The sequence below is a fragment of the Triticum urartu genome, chromosome 2A, assembly GCF_056163025.1.
Source record: "Triticum urartu cultivar PI428250 chromosome 2A, HENAU_Tu73, whole genome shotgun sequence".
NCBI lineage: Eukaryota > Viridiplantae > Streptophyta > Magnoliopsida > Poales > Poaceae > Triticum > Triticum urartu.
In genome coordinates this window covers 93,507,331-93,515,710 of record NC_141874.1, presented here as the reverse complement: position 1 = coordinate 93,515,710, position 8,380 = coordinate 93,507,331, and the positions used below count along the sequence as shown (strand labels likewise).

At 43.3% G+C, this 8,380-nt stretch overlaps 1 protein-coding gene across 1 annotated transcript; it reads left to right on the top strand.

Moving 5' to 3' along the window:
* The first annotated feature begins 2,366 nt into the window (after positions 1–2,366).
* Positions 2,367–5,077, top strand: LOC125535970 (putative F-box/kelch-repeat protein At5g24040). Its single transcript, XM_087543288.1, has 2 exons — positions 2,367–2,571; positions 3,518–5,077. Exons 1-2 carry the CDS (start codon positions 2,450–2,452, stop codon positions 4,704–4,706), a joined length of 1,311 nt encoding a protein of 436 aa, XP_087399414.1. The 5' UTR covers positions 2,367–2,449; the 3' UTR covers positions 4,707–5,077.
* The last annotated feature ends 3,303 nt before the right edge of the window (positions 5,078–8,380 follow it).

Genomic DNA, 8,380 nt, shown 5'->3' with positions numbered 1-8,380 from the left:
TTTGTAGTCAACTTACCAATGTCTATTCTCATATGTTCTAACATTCGAAATGTTGTGTCTATAAAGGACCATGGTCAGTTAAGATTCTCCAATACTTGACGCATGATCTTTTGTTGTATTTTTGTTCTTTTTATAGTGAACCACGAGCAAAGGCCGCATGGCGCCAATATATTTTGACGATTGCCTAAGTCAGTGACCTAACTCCTCGTATGTTATAGTTTCGTAGCAACACACGGATATTATGCTAGTATGTATAAAAATTTTGTAAAAAAAACATAGGCGAGCCACGGCTCAGTTTAGCACTAACGAAGCTCGCTCCTGGGAGGTGCCACCACCATGCCTTTCAGTACCAAAGATGACTGAAACGCTGAGATAATAAATAATTCTTCAGATTTGCATCCAGCCATTTTTTCTGGGTGCTAGATTCACTGAAACATTCAGCAGCCTATGTCGCACTAGCAAACCTTTTCTTCAGTGAAACCATACCACATGATGCTTCGGCGGCTGCTATAGCAGAGATGCTGCATCTTTGGTGCGCCAAAACGAGTGATAGTTCATTGCGAGCTTTTCTCCAGTGCAAAGCGGATTCTCTTCCAGCCGCTTCTTAAGTTAGCTTCACCCTGCTGTACCCCTTTCCTGATGCAGCTATCTAGCAAGCATCCTTTGTACTCTGACAATCCTCAGACCTTGGTCTGATTTTGGAATATATAAGGTAGACTGCGGCCTGCCTTCTTATCCAAAAAAATAACATTTAAATATTATTTGTTTTCCTCGTAATACATGAAAAATGCTTCAGTTAAAATGTATTAATACACTCAATATTTAGCTACAGTAATAAGCATCTTCGTCCAAAATAAATCATGGAACAAGCGAGCTTTCTCCTTTAGTTTTGCTTCATCCAAATTAGATAGAGAATGTCATTATCATGATATAGCAGATTAGTAGGCTTCTAGAATCAAAAGCTTGGTTACAAATGACATGAGGACAACACGAACAAACCTCCTTAGTACTTCAGATAAATTGTTCTGCTATATCGAAGCGAGACCCGAGCCCAAGACTTACCGGCCTACGCGGGTGGGGCCTAGGCATTCTGAGCCGCCACAGCCGCCTTGGCCAGGAGTTGCGTCGAGTCTCACAATCATCGTCACCGAGGGTGGACAACGGCGGCAGCATCGATCTAGGGAGACCGGCAACATTGATGGTAGGGTGAGGCCGTAGCAGGCGCAGACTAGTCGTGGTAGGGAAAAGATGCCGAGGACGAGCTCTGTTAGGGAGAGGAGGCCGCAGGGAGAAGCGAAATGTGCAAGGCCGTGAGGTGAGCAGAGTGGCTACTTTGCGGTGAAAGGAGTGTATTTTTTTTCTAAGAACTAGATGTTTTTTTCTAAGCAGAACAAAAGTCACTGTTGTGCAAGCGAGAGAAGTGTCAAATAGACCCAACAAAACTAATGCTCGTGCGGGCCTATGGAGGTCTAGAAGCGTCTCACTCCTCTCAAGAAATACATGAGTTGATCTAAAAAACAAGTGAATCCCTTCGCATAAAACAGTTGTATGCTTGCATCCAGCAGTCGACCAAAAATTTATGCGTATTGCATATGATATATATAATTTTTATTCAAATATATGTTTCATTTTCACAAATTAGATTGAAAAAATAATTTTGTTGATTTCTATGAAACTGTTGACCTCAGTATGCATGGCGGGGGCGCATATAAGTAAATATTAATTTACTATGCATGTTAATAATTACTTGGATCATTGCACTCAAAGCATACTTCCTCAAATCATTTTTTTATCGGAATACATTTCAAGGGAAGTGGATTTTAATTGTTTTTCCGATGTTAGTGGTTATTTTTCTGTACATGTAAAATTTAATATGTACTTCTTTTGTAAACGCTATTTTATAAAAATTTACAGAGGGAGTATTGTGTCTATATATGAAACGAGAAAAAACATAAAGGACAATGGCAACGTACTAGCATTCAATTATGATTTCTGTGTTCATTTGATTTATATATTTTTGTATTCAAATATTGAGTTTCCTTCTGCTCATAAGTCTTAGGCTTTGTTATGTTCTGGTTAAAAGACTGAGACTGTTGTATTTCTGTTAAGCATTTAATGTAAAGGGGTGTGAGCCCGGTTGGAACAAATATATTTTTGAAGAATTATTTTAATTTTATACCATGCCAACTCAATTGATCAAAATCTGAGACATGTGTTGCACGTGCAAAAATTTATACTTGTAAAAGAAAAGGAAAAAACCGTTCCGCTTTTCCATGTGTACTTATGGCAGGAGAAAGACGAGTGATGCAAACAGCGAGATCGAACGGCTCGCCTAGGAACGATCGTGATTAGCGAGGCGATCGATCGGTGGCTTCCATCGGCTGACCGACGCCCAGCAGCGTCAAAAAAAAAACGCAAACGACGAGCTCTGGCGCCGCCGATTCCCTCAATGTGGCGATCGATCGGTGGCTTCCTCCGCCTCTTCGTTGCCGGCGAATCCGACGAAGAAACGCGGCGCACCGCGACCATGCAGCCACCGCCCGAGCTCTCGCCGCCGGCACCAGCCCCTAGGTCTGCACACCCGTGACCTCTCCCTCCCTCTCGTTTCCCCTCGTCTTCGTACTGCAAAGTTGTTGGGTGGATTAGATCCAAACTAGAATCAACCTAGAACACATCTTTACTGCAGCTATTCTTCAGTAGTCCTCCACTGGAGCAATGCTTTGGTTGCGTATTGTGTGGGAATCGGGTTAACATACTCGTGGGACACTAGTTATCTGAAATGATGTGCAAAGGGAGGAACTGAAAAAAAAATGTGATGAAAAGATTGCACAAATGTTGTCTGGATAAACAGGCGAGCGTCTTGCGAGATTGGTGGCACTTGATTTGTTATTTGTTTTGATAATACTCTACAAAGTACTCCCTCAGTTCCTAAATATAAGTCCTTTTAGAGATTCCAATATGGACTTTATACGAAGCAAAATGAGTGAACCTACACTCTAAACTACGTCTATATACATCCGTATGTAGTCCATATTGAAATCTCTAGAAAGATTTATATTTAGGAACGGAGGGAGTATAAACTAATGCATGATTTGGAAAATACACCTATTGTGGCTCACTAAAGAAAGTTATCTTTATGCTGTCATACAGAGCATCAAGCTGTTGGCTATTCTGGGGTAGCTTATTTTGATTGTAGTGCGCCATCTTGATATATACTCCCTCCGTTCCGAATTACTTGTCTTGGATTTGTCTAGATACGGATGTATCTAGACTCATTTTCGTGCTAGATACCTCCGTATCTAGACAAATCCAAGACAAGTAATTCAGAACGGAGGGAGTATCTACTATGGAAAGAAATTAATGTTTAATGAAATGAACATTTTTTTTCCCTCAACGTGTACTACTGCAGTAAGTGTCTAAACTGCAGTAAGAGCCTAAGTACCGCCATTTCAACCTTTTTCTATGATATCTGATTCCTTGATCCTGATACATCGTTCTTGAATTTTTTGTATGACAGAGAAGTGGCGGTCGCAGACGCAGAGCGGCCATCTAAGAAAATCTGCCACTGCTTGGTCTCTACCTCAGCCTCATCTGAACAACATGTTTGGGCAGACCTACCGGACAGCCTGCTTCACCTAATCATTGCTCTCTTAAGCTCATTCCATGGCTTCCTTGCTTTTAGTGGCACCTGTCACTCTTGGCGCGCTGCGGTCTTTTCCTTTCCATCATCCATATATGCCTTTATCTTTCCACCTCTCCATCTCAAAGCAGGTTTGCGTAAGGCTAATCGGGATTGCGGCACATGGTACAAGCTTTTATCGAACTACAAATTGTGTCTTTGTGATCCTGTGAGGACAGACTTATCTCTGTGCCGCTCAGCTCCCCATAATGCTCCAAATTACATGCGCCATTTGGGCTGCTCATATGGGCATCTTATCTTCTCATGTATGGAGCACCTCCTCCTTGTCGATGTTTACACAGGCACTAAGGTGAAGCCACCCAAACTCCAAGCCAACAGCGATTGTGTGGTCTATGGTGGCATTCTTATAGCTCCACTCAGTTCACCGAACTCATGTCTCCTCCTTTTCTCGAAATCATTCATTTTCCAGTGGCAGGTTGGAATGGATTCCTGGACAGAGCACCCTCTTGTTTCTGAACACTTCCTTAGTCAGGTTGTTTTGTTCAAAGGTCAGATGTTTGCCATAGACTTTCCCCAGATGCTCAAAACCATATCCTTGGCACCTCAGCTCACCGTGCAGGAAGTCGATGTTGTGTGGGGAGAGGACATCATTGCTGGCTTGAATTATGATCCATGGTTGGTGGTCTGTGGTGACATGCTTCTCATGGTTGATCTCATTGATGACTTGATAAGCAATGGCACCTTTCAAGTCTTCCGCTTTGATTTTTCAGCCGAACCAGCCAAGTGGACCAAGATGGAGAAGTTGGACAACTGGGCTCTCTTTGTCAGCCATGATAGGATGAGCCCTACATTTTCTTGCATGAACCCTGAAAGATGGGGCGGAAAGAGTAACTGCATTTACCTTCCAAGTGCGTCCAAAGACTCTGATGAACCTTGGATTGCTGTAGAGCTTGGTCAGGCAGTTTACAGCACAACTCGCTCCAATTCATACATCCTTGGAGGCAGAAGCAATCAGCTTGAGAGCCTCTGGGTGCTCCCCAGCTTAGTCTATGGTGCTGGCCAGTGAACGATCATGTTTGCTTGTCGCATGTTTTTTGTTCTTGCGTATTATTATATTGAGCTCCAGCCAGTGATGTAGTTAGCAAGAAAGTACTTTATGGATGATTATTCATGCCTCTCCTTAGCTTTAATGGAGAGCATAGTTCAGAAAAATAATGCTCCTGAAATTGCACCTACTGTTAGCATGCATTGCTAAATGCAATCTACTACTGGTTAGTACTTAGTAGTCCTCTTGGATTGCTTGTTCTTGTTGATAAATAGAACACACGGTTCTACATTCATGTCGTAACAAGGTAATGCAAATTTGCAGCATTGTTTCTTTTGATCTGCAGGCAAGAGTTTGACGAAACTTGCCTCAGAATATTAGGCTGGCATTTCCCCCCAAACCTTTAGAGTGATGTTTGTAATCTTTGTCATTACGGATGAAAGAGATGTTTGTATATAGTTTTAAGCACATAACTCACAAGTAAAGCTCACACAAGATGAATCTTTACTAGCTAGTCTACTGCTGTATTGTACAGAAAATCAAGGTTTTAGTTTTGAAGTAGCTTACTGCGATTGAAATGCACCACCCTTTTTTTTTCCTTCGCTACTACGAGCTCAGCAGTGTGTCATTTTGTTAAGAAGAAAGATCTCTCGAAACATGCTCTCGCTTTGCTTTATAGGTAACGCACAAACCAACGTGCACGGCGGAACAATACAATCTGTGCAGACTTCCCTTCACACACTTCAGCCATAATGATTTAATCAATGCCTTGGTCTTTCCAATGCTGCTGATATTTTTGCTCTCCTTGGTGTTTCCATGGTGTCTCTCTAAAGAAGATTCATCACCCATTGTGTCCTCATCATCTCCTTTTTTAGCAGATGCCACAGCAGTTTCTCTGTTCTTTGTCACCTCCTGATTTGCATCAGGTTTGTCAACTCCCTATGATTTTTTGACACTATTCTCAGCAATGACGTCCCTTGTAGATTTCTCAGTGGAAGAAGCCACACCCCTACCATGTTCACCAGCAGCATCAAGCGCATATGACTTGCGAAGAATGTTGAAAACTTCCAGTGTTCTGGTCCGGACCGTCAAACAGGTGCTAAATTCTGAATGGATGCAAGGGATATCTCCTACATTGAGGTAGCAAAGCATCAACATAGCCTCCTTTGCCATGCCCAACAAGGCGGCAGAAACCGTGGCGCATCCAGCCCCATTGTTGACCATAAGATCCAAAGCAAACCTTCGGACATGCCCATTCCCCTGTATGACTTCTACTCCAAAGCTGATAACCGGTCTGAACAACTCAAAGTTTTGAACTTGTGGGAAGAAAAGAGAAGCATAGTGCTGCTAGGGTATCTCAATTTGTATGCATTTTTTCTGATAAAGGGCGTCTTTATTAACTCAAAATGTCTCAATTTGCATGCATAGTGTTGGATCAGACGTATAAAGCAGAAGCCGTCATGTGCCAGGAGAAGTTGCTGAAGATCCCAAGCCTTGTCATTCTAGATGAAGGCTGCACTCCGAGAAATGAGCAAACTGACTTACTCGCTGCACTTGGAAGTATACGAACTCCTAGAAAAGTGGTGCTCTCAGGAACCTTGTTTCAGAATCATGTAAAGGAGGTCTTCAACATCTTGAACCTTGTCTGTCCAAAATTCTTGAAAACGGAGGGAATCCCGGGCGATAGTGAAGCGCGTACTAAGCAACGAAAAAATGCAAGGTCAAAGAACATTTCAGTTAAGTTCTGTGATTTGGTAGAAGAAAACCTTCAAAAGCAAATGATAAAATGAGAGCGATGATCATCCAGAGTCTGCGCGAGCTAACTGCAAATGTGCTCCACTATTATCAAGGCGAGCTTTCGGAGGAGCTACCAGGACTTTTGGACTTGACCGTGTTCTGAAAATGAGTACCGAGCAGGAAGAGATCCTGAGGGGTTTGGTGGGACTGGGGAAATTCAGCAAAAGTGCAAAATGTAGTGCTGTTTCTCTTCATCCGTGCTTAAAGGATATTCAAAACGTTAAAGGCAAGAACCGAGATATTGTCGTTGAGAAGATCGGTTCCATCATGCATGGAATTGATATCAAAGTTGTCGCGAAGGCCAAGTTTATATACAATCTGTTGTGTCTTTCAGAAGGGGCAGGAGAGGAAGTGCTCGTGTTCAGCCGGTATGTGCGCTTTCTGATTTTCTTGGAAATGCTGCTCGTAAGAAAGAAAGGGTGGATTCCATAGGTGCACATTTTCAGTATGACCGGTGAATCAACTCCAGATCAGCGAGACAAGGCAGTCGGGAGATTCAACCGCTCACCGGACACTAAGTTTTTCTTCGGTTCCATCAAGGCGTGCGGCGAGGGCATCTCCTTTGTCGGCGCATTGCGTGTTATCATTTTGGATGTCCATGAAAACCATTCTGTGATGCGCCAGGCGATCAGGCGGGCTTTCAGACCAGGGCAGTCTAAAATGGTGTACTGCTAGTCTGCTACCGCCTTGCCGGAAGAGGAGGACCACAGCACAGCCTTCCAGAAAGAATGGGGTGTCCAAGATGTGGTTCGAATCAAACGATCTTTGAGGCAATGATGATTTTGAGCTTGCCGCTGTTGATTTTCTCGACAACGAGGCGTTGCGACAAGATATCAAATCTCTATACAAAAAGTGTGTGTATCCTAATCATGCGAATGAATCCCATTAAACATTTTGTTGGAAGGAACCGAAGAGAACTTTCTGTGCTTCTTTTGCAGTGTTTTGCTGATCGTCTTGATTGTGTTAGATCTCTACTATTAAAGGGGAGTCTGCGACAGTGATAGTTCGTTGGTACGTCGTTCGTTCATATGTCCATCTCTTCTCTCGAGTTTTCCTGATCATTCGTGCTTAAAGGATATTCAGAACGTTAAAGTCAAGAACTGAGATATTGTCGTTGAGAAGATCGGTTCCATCACGCCTAGAATTGATATCAAAGTTGGGGCAAAGGCAAAGTTCATATACAATCTGTTGTGTATTTCCGAAGCTGCAGGAGAGAAGGTACTCGTCTTCAGCCGGTACGCGCGTTTTCTGATTTTCTTGGAAATGCTAGCCATAAGAGAGAAAGGATGGATTCCAGAGGTGCACATTTTCAGCATGACCGGTGAATCAACTCCAGACCAGCGACACAAGGCGGTTGAGGGATTCAACCAATCACCGGACGCCAAGGTTTTCTTTGGTTCCATCAGGGCATGTGGCGAGGGCATCTCCCTCGTCGGTGCGTTGCCATTCTGGATGTCCATGAAAACCCTTATGTGATGCACCAGGCGATCGGGCGTGCCTTCAGGCCAGGGCAGTCCAAAATGGTGTATTGCTACCGCCTTGTCGCTGCCGACTTGCCAGAAGAGGAGGATCACAACACGGCCTTCCGAGAGGAATGGGTGTCCAAGATGTGGTTCAAATCGAACAATCTCTGTGGCAACAATGATTTTGAGCTTGATGTGGATGTTTCAGAGAGCGGGGATAGGTTTCTCGAAAACAAGGCGCTGTGACAAGATATCAAATCTCTAACAAAAGGTATGTAGTATATGTTTAAATCATGTGAATGAATCTCATAAACCTTTTTTTTTCTGGTAGGAGGTTGAATGCATTAATGAGGGTCGTTTTCTTTGAAGGTGAACGGCTGTGGCAAGCGCGAACAAACCAGTGAGAGAGAAAGAACCTGGGAAGGAACCGAAGTG